Source organism: Metarhizium robertsii (genome assembly GCF_000187425.2).
Source record: "Metarhizium robertsii ARSEF 23 chromosome Unknown MAA_Scf_4, whole genome shotgun sequence".
Taxonomy (NCBI): Eukaryota; Fungi; Ascomycota; class Sordariomycetes; order Hypocreales; family Clavicipitaceae; genus Metarhizium; species Metarhizium robertsii.
The window spans coordinates 3,615,957-3,634,436 of record NW_011942182.1 but is presented as its reverse complement, the minus strand read 5'-3'; the positions used below and the strand labels follow the sequence as shown (position 1 = coordinate 3,634,436).

At 53.7% G+C, this 18,480-nt stretch overlaps 9 protein-coding genes across 9 annotated transcripts; 5 read left to right on the top strand and 4 right to left on the bottom strand.

Moving 5' to 3' along the window:
- Positions 1 to 987: 987 nt before the first annotated feature.
- MAA_03210 (Sphingolipid delta4-desaturase) lies at positions 988 to 2,250 on the top strand (the record flags this gene model as incomplete). Its single annotated transcript, XM_007821208.1, has 3 exons — positions 988 to 1,146; positions 1,223 to 1,501; positions 1,582 to 2,250. The coding sequence occupies 3 exons, from the start codon at positions 988 to 990 to the stop codon at positions 2,248 to 2,250; spliced, it is 1,107 nt and encodes a 368-aa protein (XP_007819399.1).
- A 703-nt stretch (positions 2,251 to 2,953) lies between these two features.
- MAA_03209 (Major sperm protein) lies at positions 2,954 to 4,120 on the bottom strand (the record flags this gene model as incomplete). Its single annotated transcript, XM_007821207.1, has 5 exons — positions 2,954 to 3,364; positions 3,433 to 3,683; positions 3,765 to 3,846; positions 3,919 to 3,989; positions 4,081 to 4,120. 5 exons carry the CDS (start codon positions 4,118 to 4,120, stop codon positions 2,954 to 2,956), a joined length of 855 nt encoding a protein of 284 aa, XP_007819398.1.
- Positions 4,121 to 5,700: 1,580 nt separating this feature from the next.
- MAA_03208 (ubx) lies at positions 5,701 to 6,849 on the top strand (the record flags this gene model as incomplete). Its single annotated transcript, XM_007821206.1, has 4 exons — positions 5,701 to 5,782; positions 5,835 to 6,054; positions 6,137 to 6,287; positions 6,349 to 6,849. 4 exons carry the CDS (start codon positions 5,701 to 5,703, stop codon positions 6,847 to 6,849), a joined length of 954 nt encoding a protein of 317 aa, XP_007819397.1.
- Positions 6,850 to 7,430: 581 nt separating this feature from the next.
- MAA_03207 (Ribosomal protein 60S) lies at positions 7,431 to 8,202 on the bottom strand (the record flags this gene model as incomplete). The annotated part of the gene is made up of 4 exons (XM_007821205.1): positions 7,431 to 7,477; positions 7,595 to 7,730; positions 7,819 to 7,896; positions 8,134 to 8,202. The coding sequence occupies 4 exons, from the start codon at positions 8,200 to 8,202 to the stop codon at positions 7,431 to 7,433; spliced, it is 330 nt and encodes a 109-aa protein (XP_007819396.1).
- A 1,602-nt stretch (positions 8,203 to 9,804) lies between these two features.
- Positions 9,805 to 11,401, top strand: MAA_03206 (UPF0662 protein; the record flags this gene model as incomplete). Its single annotated transcript, XM_007821204.1, has 5 exons — positions 9,805 to 10,021; positions 10,088 to 10,491; positions 10,547 to 10,713; positions 10,781 to 11,180; positions 11,243 to 11,401. 5 exons carry the CDS (start codon positions 9,805 to 9,807, stop codon positions 11,399 to 11,401), a joined length of 1,347 nt encoding a protein of 448 aa, XP_007819395.1.
- A 411-nt stretch (positions 11,402 to 11,812) lies between these two features.
- MAA_03205 (Dimeric alpha-beta barrel) lies at positions 11,813 to 12,402 on the bottom strand (the record flags this gene model as incomplete). The annotated part of the gene is made up of 4 exons (XM_007821203.2): positions 11,813 to 11,854; positions 11,908 to 12,062; positions 12,121 to 12,176; positions 12,245 to 12,402. The coding sequence occupies 4 exons, from the start codon at positions 12,400 to 12,402 to the stop codon at positions 11,813 to 11,815; spliced, it is 411 nt and encodes a 136-aa protein (XP_007819394.2).
- A 499-nt stretch (positions 12,403 to 12,901) lies between these two features.
- On the top strand, positions 12,902 to 13,168 carry MAA_11146 (glycoside hydrolase family 76 protein; the record flags this gene model as incomplete). Its single annotated transcript, XM_011413112.1, has 1 exon — positions 12,902 to 13,168. One exon carries the CDS (start codon positions 12,902 to 12,904, stop codon positions 13,166 to 13,168), a length of 267 nt encoding a protein of 88 aa, XP_011411414.1.
- Positions 13,169 to 13,922: 754 nt separating this feature from the next.
- On the top strand, positions 13,923 to 16,403 carry MAA_03204 (BZZ1 protein; the record flags this gene model as incomplete). The annotated part of the gene is made up of 4 exons (XM_007821202.2): positions 13,923 to 13,991; positions 14,084 to 14,295; positions 14,364 to 15,958; positions 16,033 to 16,403. 4 exons carry the CDS (start codon positions 13,923 to 13,925, stop codon positions 16,401 to 16,403), a joined length of 2,247 nt encoding a protein of 748 aa, XP_007819393.2.
- Positions 16,404 to 17,867: 1,464 nt separating this feature from the next.
- Positions 17,868 to 18,196, bottom strand: MAA_11145 (Major facilitator superfamily transporter; the record flags this gene model as incomplete). Its single annotated transcript, XM_011413111.1, has 2 exons — positions 17,868 to 18,012; positions 18,066 to 18,196. 2 exons carry the CDS (start codon positions 18,194 to 18,196, stop codon positions 17,868 to 17,870), a joined length of 276 nt encoding a protein of 91 aa, XP_011411413.1.
- Between the last annotated feature and the right edge of the window lie 284 nt (positions 18,197 to 18,480).

Below are 18,480 nucleotides of genomic sequence, written 5' to 3'. Positions count from 1 at the left end.
TACATTTAAGACCCTGGCAATAGTAGATCTTCAGTCGCAGGCACCCAAAGAATGAAACCGAAAGTTTCACAACAGCAAGTATAACACAGGTCAAGCCGCTGCAGATTTGGCTTCACCAAGAGTACAGGTACTACGACAAGGACGAATATATCCAAAATCCATGGAAGAAAAACGCGGGCAATGTTGTCTCGTGTGATGCTGCTGCAGGCTCGGGTCCCGGGTATTAAAGGGAACAGATCAGCCCACGCGATGGCGGCAGACGACCTCATTGGATAGATTGATGCGACACCTAGGTACTTGGTACACAGGCAAATAAGATGATTCTGTATGGGAGACAATGTGCCGCATCTGTTAGCCCATCTGGGATGTCATCTGAGATGTCATCTGAGAGGTGAGCTGTGGTATGCACATTCCGTCACGAAAGGTCAGCTAGAAAAGCCAATCGACGCCGCCTCCGTACATGCATGATTTGTTCCCCTGGAGCTACTTCAGCCTTCCCCGCTGAACGCTTCAACACTTTTCGAAGCTTCAATTGTCCAGGTACCTCTACCGTGGGCATGCCCCATTGGGTGGAAATTGGAGTGCAGAGATTGGAAGGGGCTTGTCTCCCACAAGTACAGATACATCCAAGCCCCACCCGTCAACGGTTCCTCTTCGTCCCAGGAACAGACACCGCCCTGGCTCTCGTCGTCCAAAAACCACACCACCTCGCGCACCTTGTCCTCGGACTTGGAAATCCCAAAACCGAGAAATCAGCCAATCCTCGTCCTCTTTCAACCTCCAACCTCCAACCTCCATTTACGAATACGAATCCTCTCCTTTGGCCTAGATTGATGCTGCGCCGCCGCCTCGAACCCCGTTGCTTTCCCGATCCCCGGACACCACGACGTACGCAACCCTCACTCAACACAATACAACTACTCCTTTATACCTGCAAAACACCGAGTATAACCACCCCATCGCATAACCACCGCTCAATTGCCCACCATGCCATCCAACGGCTCTGCCACCGTCACTAAGACGCCCAAAAACAAATCCCCTCCCCCGGCCAAACAAGACGCCAATCCCAAGCATGACTTCTTCTGGACCTATACCGAGGAGCCGCATCGGACTCGTCGACTGGCCATCATCAAGGCTCATCCAGAGGTTTGGCCGACCCCCCGTTAGCCTTAAAAAAAAAAAAAAAAAAAAGAAGGGACTGTTACTGAAAATGAACCCCCAGATTACAAAACTATGTGGCCCTGAGCCTCTGACCAAATATGTCGTCCTCGGCGTCGTCACCCTCCAAATTGTCCTCGCCTACCTGCTCCAGTCGACGTTCTTTTGGTCCTGGAAGTTCTGGGCAGTCGCCTACGTCTTTGGCGCCACCGCAAACCAGAACCTGTTCCTGGCCATCCACGAGATCTCGCATAACCTAGCCTTCAAGAGCGCAATGGCCAACAGACTGTTCGCCATCGTCGCCAACTTGCCCATCGGAATTCCCTACAGCGCCGCATTCCGGGTTCGTTTCAACCCTCCCCGCCTCCAGCGAATATAAACCATTTGGAAGAAAGAAAAAAAGAAGCACTAACAATTCACCAGCCATACCACCTAACGCACCACAAATCCCTCGGCGTAGACGGCCTCGACACCGACCTCCCCACCGCCCTCGAAGCCTTCTTCCTCGACTCCATCCTCGGCAAGGCCTTCTTCTGCACCTTCCAGATCTTCTTCTACGCCCTGCGGCCCATGGCCGTCTACCGCATCCCCTTCACGTGGGTGCACTGCGTCAACCTCGCCGTCCAGCTCGCCTTCGACGCCCTCCTGCTGCGCTACGCGTCCCCCAACGCCCTGCTGTACCTCCTGCTCTCCTCCTTCCTCGCAGGCAGCCTCCACCCCGTGGCCGGCCACTTCATCGCCGAGCACTACGTCTACGAAACCGTCACCCCCACGCAACGGGACCCCGGCAACATGGTCCCCGTGCCCGAGACCTTCTCCTACTACGGGCCCCTCAACTGGTTCACCTACAACGTCGGCCTGCACAACGAGCACCACGACTTCCCCGCCATCCCGTGGACCAGGCTGCCCGCCGTCTACGAGACGGCCAAGGAGTTCTACGAGCCGCTGCCCCGCCACGAGAGCTGGGTCTACGCCATCTGGAGGTTCATCTGGGACGAGAACGTCGGCCTCAACTGCCGCGTCAAGCGCAAGGAAGGCGGCCGCCTGGTCGGCGGCGCCGTCAACTGGAAGGAGAGTGAGGTGCAGGCCTAATCTCCACGGTATGGGGGTCCATGGACATAAAACGTGGGTGGGATCCTCGTCTGGCACGATTCAATTAAAGGCGTTGGGATTATGACGTATGTTTTTTTTTTTAAATTTACTATTTTAATGAGAATGCCGCATAGAGCCTGCATGATAGAAACAGAATATATTTGCAAATATCCTACATGCTCCTTTTGAAGCCCATGTACAAAGTGAAAACGCTGGCAATGCCAGATGTAAGCAAGTGGAAGTTGCAGCATCTGGTACGCCTTTCGAGCCTACTTGTCCCAAGTACACTTTTACTGCAAGTCGATAAACAAAAGAGAATCCATTATACGCGTCAAGCAGTAGCTAGTACAAGGTACGGCACAATGCCAAAGGTGCTATTCGACATCAAAATGCGGTCTTGCCCCCAATCATCCCAGCCTACACCCGCCATCTCCGGCAACCGCTTCTGAACCGGCGCTGGTTTTTTGCAGACATGTTTTCCGGTGCACTTGCCCTTCCGCATGCTGCTTAATAAATCGTGCACTCCGATGCCAAATTCTTATGTTCAAGTAAAGTCATTATATAGCCCTTACGGGGTTCGTCTGAAAACAATCGAAGCCCATGGTTTGTGCAACTCCAAGCTGAGACGTAATTTTGCAGGAATAGGGGTCTTTATAGCCGTGTCTGCATCCATGTCTTGGAGATTTGTCTCTCGACCTTGCAACTAGAAGAAAAAGTAGGCCAGGAGGAAACTCAGCAGACACAGCAGGGCAACAATCTGCACGGGAACACCGTCAGGTTGCTGCTTAACCACCTGTGCAGTGTTTGCAGCGGGCCTCTTCTCTTCGCTGGATGCGCTCTTTACGCTTCGCTGACGAAGACCGCTGTCCTTCAGATTCAGTAGCTGCGCCTCTGCCTGGGCAAGTTTGCTCTTAAGCTCCTCGTACGACACTTGCGCCGCCTCGGAAACAGACGTGGCGGCGTGCGATACAGCAGACTTGGGGCGCTCGGGCTTGTCGTCGGCCTCTTCGGCAGCATCGTCGGAGGCATATGGAGGTGGAGCGGAGAGGGGTGTTGAGTTGGCGTTGCCGCCGGGCGAGGAGAATGTCCGAGGAGCATCAGGAGTTTCAGTCGCCTGAGATACGCACAGTTAGCTAGCATTCGCAGGTGCAAAACGCCGAGGGCGTGTGTGAGTAGACGCACCCCATTCACGGCTGAAGGCTTGCTGGGAGTCGAGACAGCAGGTGCAGCAAGTCCCTGAGCATCTTCGCTGTTGGCGGCAAGCCAGTTGACACGAATCTTGCGTTCGGCGAGTGTGGCCTTGTCTGCGGACTCTAGGACAGATGCAATGGTGGAAAAGTCCTTGTCGGAGGGGATTGGCGCGCACTGAACGAGAAATTTATCGCGACATTTGGCATCTAGGGGCGGGTCCTGCTTCATGGCCTGGAGGAGCACTTATTGTTTATGTGGTGTCAGTTGCACTGCCCGCTGGGTTGATATTGGGGCTTGCATAGATGAAGAACGTTCCGCCGTACCTGTAACGTCGAAGGCATTTCCGGGCTCGATACGGCCGGCATTGGGTCGAACGCAGTACTGTTTAGGGGCGGTGGTTTTGACCTAGATGCAGGGTCAATATCGTCACCATCTGTCACAATGTTACGGCGCAATGCGCCGCACTGGAAAGCGTACTTTGAAAGCCAGAGGCGAGGTGCTCGTATTTCGTATGGTAAGAGTCCGCGAGACCTCGACGGTAAAGGGGCCTAGAACGACACGGAAACCGAGTTAATGATGATGATGATGATGATGATAACGGTGGCGGAGAGGCTGAGGGGGGTGGAATGCTTCACGTACGAGCAAAATTCAGCTCGAGGGGGAGAATATCGACCGTCATGATGGGCAATGCTCTCGCAATGGACTACTCTCGGGATGTCGATACGATCGGAGTCGGGTATATAAGTTTGCGTCGATAGCGTGGGAAGGCGTGGCGGGGAGAGCGAGCTGCAATGCACCCGGAGTTGAGGACACGGTCCAAATTGGATTGGACTAGTAATATTGGAGCTGGAAGTTGGTGTGGAGAGCTTCTGGCCCAGGGCAACTGGGAGGGGGGCAGGGCCTCGTGCAAACCAACTTGAGTATCAATAATGGAAGCGCAGGCGCAATGGAAGAGGGAAGCGAGAGTTCAAGTCGCAGAAAGTCGGGCCGGGTGTGGGTGAGACGTTGGGGAATTGCACCCTTGGTGCTGGGTTGCTAGGTGGACAGGGCACAGGCAGCGAGGCGTGGTGGCGATGGATGGCCTGAGCTGAAAGAGGTGAAGAAGTCAGGTAGGGCTGCGCTCAACTGTTGTTTCAAATGTCTGGTTGGACTGAAAGGGGGCAAGGCGTGACGGCAATGACGACGATATGGCAGCAGCCCAGAGAGGCTTTTGCTTGTGAGCCTCGGACCATGTTGGAACTTGGCACCAGCATTGACGGATGCCCACAGCCATCAGACGGCCTTGATGACATGCCTCGAGTCCCTGTACATGTAACGATTGTCCAGTCTGCTTCTACTGGCATCTTTAGCGCCAGCGCACTCGACTCGTCCGTGGAGTCCGGCTACAAGAACCTCCAGAGTCTCGAAAGGGGCCTCGGAACATCTGCCAACATGGATGGACCATTGCCGAAACACCAAGCAAAATAAGTCAGCAGAATATGGTTAAGCCAGTGTAGGCAGAACACGTTTGTCTTTGGCCCATCTCCATCCATATCGTATGCCTGAGTATTGCCCTCGGGTGGATTTCAGGCTTGCATTTGGTCTGCTCTGCATGGCCACGATAACGGAACATCAAGGTCATGCGTACATGCGTACAGCACATGCATCCATTTGCGGTCCGCAATACTGTGCAGAGGTCACAAATTTGTGGATTGCGAAACTGGGATTTTGCGTTTTTGCATTTTGAATTCTCGCCATTTCCACCTCTACATATTGTACTCAAGACAGCTGGTCCTCGTGGAAAGACGGTAGCCGACTGACTGCTTCTCGCCAAAATGGCTGCCGCTACCCTCAAGCGTTACTTAAAGTACTTATCAAATGATGTACTTGGTACTTGGGCAGGTAGCAGTTAACGCCTGACTATTAGCTGTCTCCAGCCGCCAACTGGCCACTCAGCTATTGAATGACGTGCCATGTAACCACCGTTTACCCAAGATAGTTTGTTTACAAGTCACAAGGGCCATACACCAAGGTTGTCGGAAGAAACAGTCGACTCTTTGGCTCAAGTCCCTCCTCGGTCGTCGAAAAGGCGCCGCCGATTCATTCCTGCTTTGCGGCTCCAAACACATGGCCTGACCCCACTAAGACGCCGACTTACAGACTCCAGTCGCCTGGCGTCACTCACAACCAGTTGACCGTCACAACAGCTTACCCCTCCAACCTCTCAGTCGATATCATCACCGCCAATCCCACCAACAATATACATCCACCTTCGCAGATATGCCGTCAGACCTAGAGGCCCTCACTGAGATGGGCTTTGACAAGACCCGGGCTGAAATTGCAATCAAAAAGAGCGGTGGCCGTACGTCTAGCCTGCTTGCTTCACAGTCGATTTGGTAACTAACCTTGCACAGTTCAGGGAGCTCTGCAATGGCTAGAGGATAACCAGGACAAGTCTCTGGACGAAATCCAGGCCGAGGAGGCCAGTAAAGAGGGCGAGGACGATGAGGAGGATGCCGAAACCAAGGCCAAAATCGCCGAGCTGGAGACGGGCCAAGCTCGCTCGCTCATTTGCAATGAGTGCGGCAAGAAGTTCCGAAATCACGATTTAGCCACATTTCACGCCACCAAGACGTACGTTGACCTTGATCATCTCACTTTTTTTTTCTCCCATCCAGAACCGACGGGTACTGATGTGACATGGTTTGATGTATAGAGACCATACCGACTTTTCAGAGTCAACCGAGGAAATCGCCCCTTTGACAGAGGACGAGAAGAAGGCTAAGCTCGAGGAGCTCCGCGAACGCCTCAAATCTAAACGGGCAGCTCAATCCGTTCAGGATAAAGAAGACGCCAAGCGCAATGAGGTTTGTCAATTCACCTGTCGTTGCCCAGCCAAAAACATTCATTTTGCTCACAAAGCCTCAGAAAATTCGACAAAAGTCTACCAAAGAAAGCCAGGATCTTAAAGAGGAGATAGCCCGCAAGGAACAGATCAAAGAGGCAGCCCGCAAGCGCCAAGAAAAGCAAGACGACATTGAAGCCAAGAAGCGCATCAAGGCCAAGATTGAAGCCGACAAGGCTGAGAGACGCCGCAAAGCTGAAGAGGCCAAGGCCGCGAGAGAGGGAAGAGCTCCCGAGGCTCCTGCCAATGCTCCCGCACCTGCGGCCGCAGCGCCGCCAAAGCCAAAGGCCGACCACAACACGGCCAGGCTGAGATTGCAAACCCCCAGTGGGAATCTGATGAAGACCCTGCCGGCCGAGACGACGCTGTTCGAGTTGGCTCAGTTGGTGCAGGGGGAGACGGGACTGGCCGTCACGAGCTTCTCTACTACTTTTCCCAAGCAGACGTTCACGGGAGATTTGGACATGTCCAAGACATTGAAGGAGGCTGGGCTTGTGCCATCCTCGGTGCTGATTGTGCAGTAAGGGAGGCGAGGGGATTTAAGCCCGGTTGAACAGCTGATGAGTTATGATGAGGCGTTTCATGGCATTACCGGTGTGGTTGTGGTTTGGGGGCACAGGGTGTTGCGGTGATTCTGGTGTACCAGGTTTGCTTGTAGTAGAGGCAGCAATGATTGTGACCAGCTGAGTCGCAATCGGCGCGTATCGCGTCCACCGTCCACTGTGGTTCATGGCAGGATTTGCAAGTGTCACAGTCACTATTCAAAAGAAGCCTTGAAAAAAATCCGTTCCCAGAAACCTCTATTTGACCATGAACCCCTCCCGTCACGTAAACTCCAAATCTTCTTGGTACTTGTACGAGGGACATTCAATCATATTAATTTCCGTTATATGAACGAAGCTACCTCACACCCCAGGTGCCAACGCAAAGAAGGGGAGGGGGGGAACACAAAAAAAACCATTTCCCTTGTATCCCTCTTTTCTTTCCTTTTTTTGTGATGCGCGCCTTTTCTCCATCCTGTATGATCGATGTGATTTGTGAAGACCCCGAAGCCATGCAGTTGAAGTACAAAGAAGCAAGAAAACAGTCGTGAGTATTGGTGCGTTTAGTCGAAGAGACCGAAACCCATGTCCTCGTCGGACTCTTCCTTCTCTGTGGTGAGAATGTTAGCATATCCCCTTGTTTTCTTTTTTTCAGCCATTCATGTATGTGAGCGGAACAATTGGGGGGGAGGCTCCAATATTCCTGCTCATGGCGGTCTGTACGCACCCTCGACCTTCTCCTCCTCAGCGGGGGCAGCGGCGTCACCGCCGGCGGCAGCAGCACCACCGGCAGCGGGGGCGGCAGCGCCGCCGCCAGAGCCAACGTTCACGAGCAGGTCCTTGACGTCCTTGCCCTCCAGAGCCTGTGTTCAAACCTCGTTAGCGGATGACAGGTCCATGTCGAAGGGTGTGTTTGCTCGCAGCTGGAGGGGGTATTTCGCGTCGTCGTACCTTGGCGAAGATGGAGGTCCAGATGGGCTCGACGCCTTCGACGCCAGCAGCCTTGATCAGGGCCTGGAGCTTGTCGGCCTGTTGCATGCGAAGTCAGCAGTGTATTCTGGCGAAAGAACCACCAAGAACGGGCATATCCAGTGCGTTTTTTTGGGGTCGCCGGCGCAGATGATTCCAATCACGCTTCCTTTTGTTTTTTTCTGCAGTCTTGTCTCCTATTCCCTTGCCTCGATCGAATCGCAGACTGCGCCGGCAATTTCGCACATGTGGTCATTCTGTTTGGTGGCACGGCGGCGCGTAGAGTGGGAAACTTACGGAGATCTCAACGCCATCGTCGGCGAGGATCAGGGCCGCGTAGGAGGAGGCGAGCTCAGCAGTAGACATTGTGTGTAGTTTGTCGTAGTTGGTGGGATGAACGACAAGTCTGCGGCGAGGTTCGTGGTGGATGTAGTGCAATTATCACCAAAGCGGGCTGAACCACAGAAAATTGACCAGGTTCGAAAATTCGTCTGGAGGGCTTCAAGACCTAAACTCGGTGGGGCTTTTGTGTTTTTCCGAGCGCCGAGTGGTGTGCGTTTGATCGTGGGGGAAGAAGGTGATTGGTTGGCTTTCCTGGCCAATCATAAATTCGTCCATCGTTCCAAGCCCCCGCCTTTTGGTTAGGGCCGCGCAGACTCTGGGAGGTGAATGCAAACGACGTCAAGTGTCTGCAAGGCTGACGATGTACACGGAGTATTGGACATGGTCAAGCGGTGGTGTTGAAAGCTGGAGTGCGCAGCACGTGCCATTGTTACTGGGGCAGGAATAGAAGCCTTCTGTAAAACGGGCGACTTTTGCAAATATTGAATTATGCTCACGGTCATTGCGAGATACGTCGACTCGGGGTAGCAAAAGCCACGGCGGTACACTTGAAGCAGCGCAGCTTGATGATGATGACGAGTACCGTCCATGTAACACGGCTATTTTATCCCTGAATGGTCTGTTCAACCAATGAACCAAGCAGAAACTTCTGACACCAACATCTAACGTACAACTGCCCCTGCCCCTTTGCTATTATTGTCCCGATTCCACACTTTTGATACAGTCCCAAGACTTTGTCGCACATTACCAGACCTTGTGCTTACCGAGGCCGGCTGGGGGAGACGATTCCGTCAATACCACACGAATGCAGTGGGAAGCAAAGGCAGGCAAGGCAAATAACTCGACACCTTGACTTGGCCCTTGGAACCCCACCTCAAAGCATCGATGAGCTAATCATAAGTACGATTTGCCAGTTGACCAGCCAGGGACACGCATTACAGAAGTGCCCAGGCAACTTTACAAGCCCAAGCCCCGCAACGAGGCGATGCTGCCTCTGTTGATTCGCCACCAAACGGCCTGGTGACTTACCATGGCATCACTGGCTCCAGATTCCAGCTCACAGGTATGCCAGGCCAATGGACGGATGGAGTCCGTGTCTAATCCAGAGTCCCAGACATGGAGTCATTGATACCGTCACCGGCGCCGCAGTAGTTCGGTACTGACTGCATCGTTGATCGTCCAGCATAGCGGCGACATTCTGCTTCCAATTACAACCCTGTATCGTGCCTGCAGCTGTCGAGTCAGGTACGAAAAAAAAAAAAAATCCATACACTGCTGAAAGCAGATGCTCTCTCCTCATGTCCAATTTGACTTAGTACTTGCCAACATTGTTCCATGCCCTTGACCCAGGGCGGTGGCTCAATTATCTCCCATCGTCTTCCCCTCCATTGAATAAGCTCCCCGCGCGGCGCCACTCACCCCAGCCAAGCAACCAGTGATCGAACTAGACTGCTCATCTCCTCGGAACTCCAGGAACTTGGATTGCACAACACACCTCTCCGGGGCTGAATAATACCTGGTGCCGTAGCTTTCCTTTCATCTGTTGACTCGCTCCCACTTCCTTGCCGGACGTCATCGCGAGAGCCCGTGCGACAACTACGCCACTCGTCCTTCAACTATACAACGATGGATACACCGGCGGTACCAGCACCGCGGGACTCCCGCGAACAAGCTATTCTTGCTCGCCTCTCCGTCATTCGAGACCAGCTGTTGCTTCTGAAGCAGGACCGAACTACATATATTCGCAGTCAAGATGTAATTCCTCTCTATGACCAGACCATTGAGCAGGTCAAGGAGCTCAACGCTGTTCGTGCTGAGATCGGCAAACACGAAGAAAACCGACGTAGGCGCCCCCACTACTCATGCTTCATACTGTCCGTCAAGATCGCTCACTAATCGTCGCAAACAGTGGACAAGGTCCTAGAGAGTTGCTTCCAGTTACTTTCCCTATTCTACCTCACCATCGGCCGAAATAACGAGGCCCCCGCCGCGTACTCTCTGACGTCGACCATCAAACGACTTCTCGACCATCTCACCGAGGCCGCTCTTTACTCTGCTAAAGATTTGGAAAGCATTAAATCTACACTGGAAGAAACGGCATGTGCCATCAGCCAGGCGCAAAAAGCGGAGGAATCCCAGGCGAAGCACTCGCCATATCTTTTAACCCTGCTCTCAAAGCGAGTATCGCTGTGCCAGAGCATGCTGGACAATCTACGGAAGCGGCTGGAAAGCATCGGCAGCCCACTGCTTGTAACACATGAGAAGTTGATTTCTATTTTGCGACAAATTTCATTCGCAAATACAAAGTCAAAGGTGAGTGCGGAACGAGTGCAATTGACCAGGCTCGGCGAGTCTAACCCATGACCAGTTTTCGACTAGTGAGGTGCAAAAGCTACGGAATCAGCTCTTGGATGTTGGCAGCAAGCGAAAGGACGGCAAGTTTGTCGCAGAGGACGGCACCGTACCTCCAGGTGAAGCAGAAATTAGCGAACTATACGAGAGATGTGTCCAGTGGTCGGGTATAGTTCTGGAGAGGTAAGGCTTGGGACACCACAATCTTCACTTGGTGCATGTCACATGGAGGCTAACGGCGTCTTTACAGAAAGGGAAATGTACATGAATCATGGCGCCCAACATATGACGTCCTGGTGGGAATTCGAAACGACTTGGAAAAACTTTCCTTGACCCAAGCTTGGTCGCTCCGCGAAACCGACTTGTACGACTTCCAGCGGCAACTGGACAAGATTGACGAAAACAGGCAGAATGGCAACTTTTATGACGACAAGGGCCGGCCGGCGGATCTTTGGACACAGCGAACAATGCTGTACTTGATTCGACGAAGCTATGCGTACATTTATTCGTTCATGATTGCCTCGGAGCCGGTATCAGAGGCCCTGCTCCCCATCTACAACCAACTACAGACTCTGAAACGATGCCTGGTCGAAGTGAAGAAGAATGGCGGCGTCACATCTGTACGAGAGCTCTACCCATACAGCATGAAGGTAGCATCATCCCCGTCCTGTTCAATCCGCCCCATGAGCACTTTGCACTAACAGGCATTCAGCTCAACTCACTGGACAACATGCGAGTAGATGGCAAGTTTATTGTGAACGGAGACATCCCCGAGGGTCAAGGCAGTGTCAGTGGGCTCCTGGCAGAATGCTTCGAGCTGAACTACGAATTGAGGGTAGCAGCCGAAGAGGGCACCAACAGCGATGATTAACACACCGACTGGTACACTACACCCCGGCCTCATTGTACAAGATCTGTCGAATGCTCAAATTTCCATAATTCAAAAAAAAAATTATATTTTTACACGCCTTGGAAGAAAATCATCGAGGAACAGCTTTGCATAAGTCTAGGTAGGCGGGGTCGGCTTTTTGGTATTTTGAGCTCTTGCCTCCTCTCTTTGGCCTCAACCAACCCTGGGAATAGCCGACGCCCGTCTGGAGTTTTTGTTTGGTTAAGATATTCTGGCTTTTGTATTTCCAGCAATGGGGCGGTGTCAGCTGTGCTGGCGCTGCAGAAAGCAAGACCGGGCGGCAACACTGTTAGGAAGCGGTTAGGCTAGGGTACTTTATGAATTGATACCAGCGTTTTATTCTTTTCATGTCTACATGTTTCTACTACGCGCTTATGGGTTTCTGAATGCGCAGATGAAGGGGTAGATTTGGATCTGCATCGGTTAGCAGCGAGCACCGTTGCGCAAGGTGTGGCGGCCCATGGTACCTTTTCGACATCCCACACTCCAGAGGTGGCGTAGACGTCCTTCTTCAGTTGCTCCAGGACGGCCTCCTTGCTCTCCCCCTTGCACACGACGGTGCTCCCGAAGAAGTCAAAGTTGGCGGCGTTGTCATCTGCCGGAACCTCGTTTAAGAGGGCGCCTGTGCTATATAAGCATGTGCATGGGTAGTTGGGGTGTCTTGGGAAAGAGGTGCGCACCGCCCATTTTCCAATCGCCAGACTCGACATGGGGAGTCATGTTTTTGAAATGTGTTCTGAGGGAGTCAGTTCCTGGTTCCTTTAAGATTTTTTTTAAAAAAAAAATGGCGCCGGGGAAACCTACGGTCTCACCTCGAGGCGCTTCTCTTTAACGCCCGGCTTATCGGGCAGGATGACGAGGAATTCGCGGACTTTGGGGGCGGACGAGGACATTGTGCGAATGGGCGACGAGAACTGCGGGCGGAGAATGGTTCCAAGGGGACGTGAGAGGCGGAAGGCCATTGTTGGAATGGAGATGGAGAGGGGGTTGACTGGAGGTGGTGTTTATATGCATGGACGGGACGCATGTCGGGATTGGAGGATTAGGAGCGCGCCCTTTGGTGTGGGGTGTTCAATGGGAGGTTGCAGGGCGCAGGGTTGTGTGGGGTAGCTCTGGCATAGGATTTCGTGCTGCGAGATCCGTCGAGTTGTATGGGAGATGGCTGTCGGGCATGCAGATTGCAGAAATACACCATGTTACTCTGTAGCTACTTGCGGTTTGCGGTTGCAGAGTTGCATGCGAGGCTAACGAGGCAATGTGTTGTTGGCCTTGCCCAATGTACGGGTCATAATGGCGTAAGCGCAAAACACCACCGGGTAGTTGTATCCATTGCCTCCCATCTCTCTCCGGCAAGTTCAACAGGTGAAAACAATAAAGGAAGCCCCATCTTCAAGTTACGCCTGAGCAAAGAAATGCAACTCCAGTCCCATGTCCCGCCCCATTGAAGAATCAACGCTCAGCATGCCGCCGGACCGTCCACCAGTCCACCTTGTCATCCACCGGGACGACACAACAGTCACCGTCGTCGGCGTCTATGCGAGACTCACCGACGCTAATACGGAATGTATATTCTTGGGCAAGGAAGCTGGGATGCAATTAACGGGCGAGTCGGGCGAGATGGCCCCGGACGACAGGGAGCTCATGCCTATTGAGCCGATGAGATGGGACTCGGTCGCCGGGGTGTCGTGCTGGGTCGAGACGCACCATGTTAAGCTGGCAAGGAGTTGATTGCCGCCGTATCGTGTTTGAGGTGTTTGGATGACGCGGTTCTGGTGAGGGGTTATCGATGTTCCTGGCATGGTGACGTATTCAGGGTTTGAAGCAATACAACACCAAGGGAGTGCATTTCGGGGCCCGAGTGCGCAGAGTTGCCATGTTTTGTCATGCTGTAAATAAAGAGCTGTATGATTTCATAAGCCGAATGGCCCTAAGAATGAGGGTTTGAAAATTGAGGCCGATTTACACAGTTTCGGTTGCTTCAGGGTAGGTCATCGTGATGACAGATGTGGATGGCGGAACATGATCAGGCTAGGAGTGACGTAACCAGGGATCCTTGTCTGTCACGGCTTTTTTTTTTTTAAACCAACGCTCGTGCGGGTAACAAGCTTCGGCTCGGCTACGGTTTCAATGTTGCATTTGCCCGGTTGCACAAAGGAAATTGTCTGGTGACGTCGGCTGCGCCTCTCCATGCCATGCCCAAGTACCTGGGCAGCTTGTGCAGCCACAAATTAAAGTATGGAACCGCAGCCGCAACCCCGGCTTCTAGTTTCGTTGAACTCGGACGACACTTGGACTCCACCACTGCGGCTCATTCGCGCATCCATCCCGCTCGCCTCCAACAAACCAGACATAACCCCCCCTTCCAGCCCGCCCGAACCTGGAATCGACCAATATCGACTTGCCAAACACACACGACGGCCTCTTACCCCTGAATGGATAGGCCGGCTGAGCAGTGTATGATTGCAGCACTCTTCGTTCCGTCATGGCCGAGGTGGAGACCTTCGGCGCCGTACTGAAGGCGAGTCGAATGTTGCACGATTGCGTGTTGCATGTTTGCTGACGCCCAACCCCGTCGCCAGCACCGCGGACCGCCTGCCTCCTCCCGCCACACTGCTGCCAGACCGCATGCTAACTGATTCTCAGGATGGGTTCAAGCCGGCGAGCGCCTGGGTCGGCCACGGCATTGCCTGGCTGGAGGATATCCAGCAGTTTTACCGCGAGCGCTCTCTTATCGAGAAGGAGTACAGCGCCAAGCTGAGCGCCTTGGCCAAGAAGTACTTTGAAAAGAAGAATAAGAAGTCGTCGCAGCTGAGCGTAGGTGATACGCCTGCATTGACGCCTGGGTCGCTCGAGAGGTATGACGACGCTCCCGCGAGGTTGCCCTTTGCGAATGAGCCGCAACATCCATCTAACGCCTGTCCAGTGCTTCGCTCACCACCTGGTCGACTCAACTCACAACCCTCGAATCCCGAGCTGCCGAGCACGACAAGTATGGCAACCTCCTCGTCTCACAAGTTGCCGAACCCCTCAAATACTACGCCGGCCGTTTCGAAGAGCTGCGCAAGCGACACATTGAATACGCCGACAAGCTTGCCGCCGAGCGCGACGCATCCTACGGCGACCTGCGCAAGGTCAAGGGCAAATACGACGCCGTCTGTCAAGAAGTCGAGACTCGGCGCAAAAAATCAGAGTCGCACTACGACAAGGCCAAGGCCCAGAGCGCCTACCAACAGCAAATCTACGAAATGAACAATGCCAAAAACAGCTATCTCATTGCCATCAACGTCACCAATAAGCACAAGGAAAAGTACTACCACGAATATGTCCCCGAGGTCATGGACAGTATACAGGATCTCAACGAATTCCGAACGCTAAAGCTGAATGGGCTGTGGGGAGTCGCTACTAGATTGGAGGGCACAATGCTGCGAGATAGCTCTAGCATGATGGACCACTTGGGACAGGAGGTTACCCGAAATTTGCCGCACCTGGACTCGATAATGTACATGCGACACAACGTGGGGTCCTTCCAGGAGCCCGCGGACAGGGAGTTTGAACCCAGCCCCGTGTGGCACGACGATGCGACCATGGTGGTGGACGAGACGGCCAAGATTTATCTGCGGAACGTGCTGAGCAAATCCAAATCGCAGCTGGGCGAGCTTCGACGGGAGGTGGACAAGAAACGGCGCGAGGTGGAATCGGTCAAGAAGCTCAAGCAGCGGGTGCGAGACGGGACCGAGAACAAGGACGAGGTGGAAGTGGCGCGCTCACTCTTCGCCATGCAAGAAGACCTTCACGCGGCGGACCGACAACGACTCACGGCCGAGGTCGAAACCGGCACCATTACCGCCGTTGTGGGAGACGTCACCCTCGGAGCAAAGAACCACAACTTCAAAGGGCAGACATTCAAGATGCCGACCAACTGCGATCTCTGCGGCGAGCGCATCTGGGGCCTGAGCGCCAAGGGCTTCGACTGCCGAGACTGCGGCTACACCTGCCACAGCAAATGCGAGATGAAGGTGCCCGCGGACTGCCCCGGCGAGCAGAACAAGGACGAGCGCAAAAAGCTCAAGGCTGAGCGCCAGGAAGCCGCCAATCGTCTTGTGGCGCGGGATCCCGCGGCGCCTTCACACGTCGCGGATCTGCCCGACTTGACCAGGTCAAACACGATGAACTCGCTGAGCTCACATTCGGCCAAGAGATCGGTATCCGGGCAAATCGCACCCGCTGAACTGGATGCCAGTGAGCCGCCTCTCGCAGCGCGCCCGAGCATATCGCCGAATCCTACAGGCGGCAGCATCATCAGCACCACCACCTCGGCCACGGCCGCCACGGGAACGCGGAAGAGAATGGCCGCTCCGCCCCCAGCTGCGTATGTTAGCGAACTACCAGGAAGCGGGGTCAATGGCAACGGACACAAGGAGGAGAGGAAGGGAAAGATGCTGTATAGCTTTGAAGCCAGTGGTGACGGGGAGCTGTCGGTGGCCGAAGGCAGGGACGTGACTCTTTTAGAAGCAGACGGTACGTTGAAAAGACACACACTTGCTCGCTTTTTTCTTCATGTTTGTGTGCACGAGTTTATTGACAAGACGCAGATGGCTCCGGCTGGGTCAAAGTGCGGGCCGGCTACAAGGAAGGCATCGTCCCCGCGTCGTATGTCGAGCTGGCAGCGCCGTCTGTCCCGACGGCCACGCGGCCCGAGTCGACGTACTCGACGTCGACGACGTCGTCGACAGGGCCGGGCGGCAAGAAGAAGGGGCCGGCGGTGGCGCCGCGCCGGGGTGCCAAGAAGCTGAAGTACGTCGAGGCGCTGTACGAGTACGCGGCGCAGAGCGCGGACGAGCACTCCATGGTGGAGGGGGAGCGGTTCGTGCTCGTCAAGGAGGATCCTGGGGATGGGTGGGTGGAGGTTGAGAAGGCTGGCGTTACGGGCAGCGTGCCTGCGAGTTATGTCCACGTTGTGTAGGCGGCTTTGGCGGGGGTGAATGGGAGTGAACGGGGCCGGATGCATGTATGGTTTTGGCATCGGTTTGGATGAGGGTAGCATAGCTTAAATTGTAGATTATTAATGCCGTTTTGGGGTGAGTGGTGAGCAAAGAAGGGGGCATGTGGGTGTAGACGCATGGTGTGTTGTCATGTATGCATGTATGATATAATTGCCAGCGAGGCAAGCGATGAGGTCAATGTAATAGGGGCTTGATGAGCCAAGACTGACGTGCGTTTCGGGGGGACAGTCCAGCCCGATCTTTGATCAACAAGTCAAGGCCATGGTGATGTGAAGGTATAGCGCCTGGTCTGACTACTGCCGAGATTTATCACGCTCGCAATTTCTGTCACCAAACTCCTGACCCCAACCATAACATTGAACCGCTAAACTAAGTGAGGTTAGTAATTGATCGGGTGCATGTGAGCACCTGTACCTAATATCATGTCTTCTAGGCCCTCTGTGTAACCTTGGCTGCTCAGCCGCGCTCGCCTTTTCAGCTCTTATACCGTGTAGATGGGCTACCAACAACCGTCGACATCATGTTTCCCCTTGTGAGGCATATATCTGCTGTATCGTTCAGCCTGCAAAAACTGCGAATATGAGTCCAACTTGTCCAGATAAACGGGGCGCCTTTTCCGGCGAGGGTGGAAGCCAACGCGCGCCACGACCAGCACCACCGCCTTTGCCTCCCCGGCCAGCAGGATGGAAATCATCCAACAAAAGTAATCCGAGACCCCAAGCCGCGAGCGCCAGTGACTTTGGCCAAGCTTCACAGCGCCATCTACAAAGCGATGGCGCTGGCTTTGAAAGACAGCCGGCGCCATACTCTGGCGGCGGATTCCAAACTCGGGACCAGCCTTTGCTTGAAAGGCAAAGATGGCCCTATCAGCTCTCTCAGGTCGGTCACTCACAAACGGTGCGCCGTGTCGGCATGTTGAGCAAAAGAACAGGGTGGTTTTATCAGCTGGGCGAAAGAAAGCTCAGGAGAATACCCATTCGAGTATCGATTTCACAGCTCGCGAGAAATTCTAAATGATATACACGAAAGAGTCGTTATAACTACAATATCATCGCAAACAAGTCATCATAGCATGACATTCGCTACAGCAGAGGTAAGCAGAGGTATACATACTTGAGTATTTATAAGTCCGTTCAAGGCAGAAGTGTACATTCTATAAGTACAGGTCTTTTTATTTTTGAACTACCGGAAGCGAATAAACTTGAGAATGTGTTGATTTATTTTGTTTCATGTCGTCACAGGAAGGGGTGGGGAACAGTGTCATCTCGTGCTCGATGGGGGTCATATGGCGTGGTAGTTGGCACATTCGCCCTTGCTGAAAATAGACGGAGTATATAGACTTTGTACAGGATAGAAGCTATGGCATCTTGGGGATAGATGGTGGTGATGAGCACGTACATTACTGCCGTGGCCCTCGTGAAAATCTACTTTTCTCTAGCCATCTTGGGGTCCCTCATCTTTTCTGGGTTGCCAGTCGCTTCGCTACCTACGGCCTCTGGTTTCGCCAAAAAGATGAAATAACAAGCCGCCAATCCTGCTCCCGCCAAGCCTGTCATCCACAGCGTGGTGCTGGATACATGAGCGTTAGTACAGTACACGACGAATCTAGATGCAGGACATACTTGTTTTGAATCTCGGTAGGCCGTGCGGGCTTGTTTGGGCCGGAAATATCGGCGAATGTCCTCTGGGGATGTGCTCGCCAAGTGATGCCCGGCTTCAGGGTGGCAGATGCTACACGTCTGGTGACAATCATGGTCGGCGGTTGCTGCGCAAATAAAAGGTTGAGATGCGAGTTGGGCGCAAGAAGAAAGAAAAGGGTGCCTTGGATTCTAAAATAGATTTAACATAGTCTACATTCCATCATGCGCCGCACTCGGATTACAAGCGTCACCGTAGGTGGGTCCTCGATGCCGATGCCGATCCGGACGGCTCGGAGGTTTCCGTCCGGCCGCACGCCACCGTTGACAACTTCATCATTACATCAACATGGCGCAATGGCGGCCGTCATCCGCAGCGAAATGCAACGCTGCGATTATC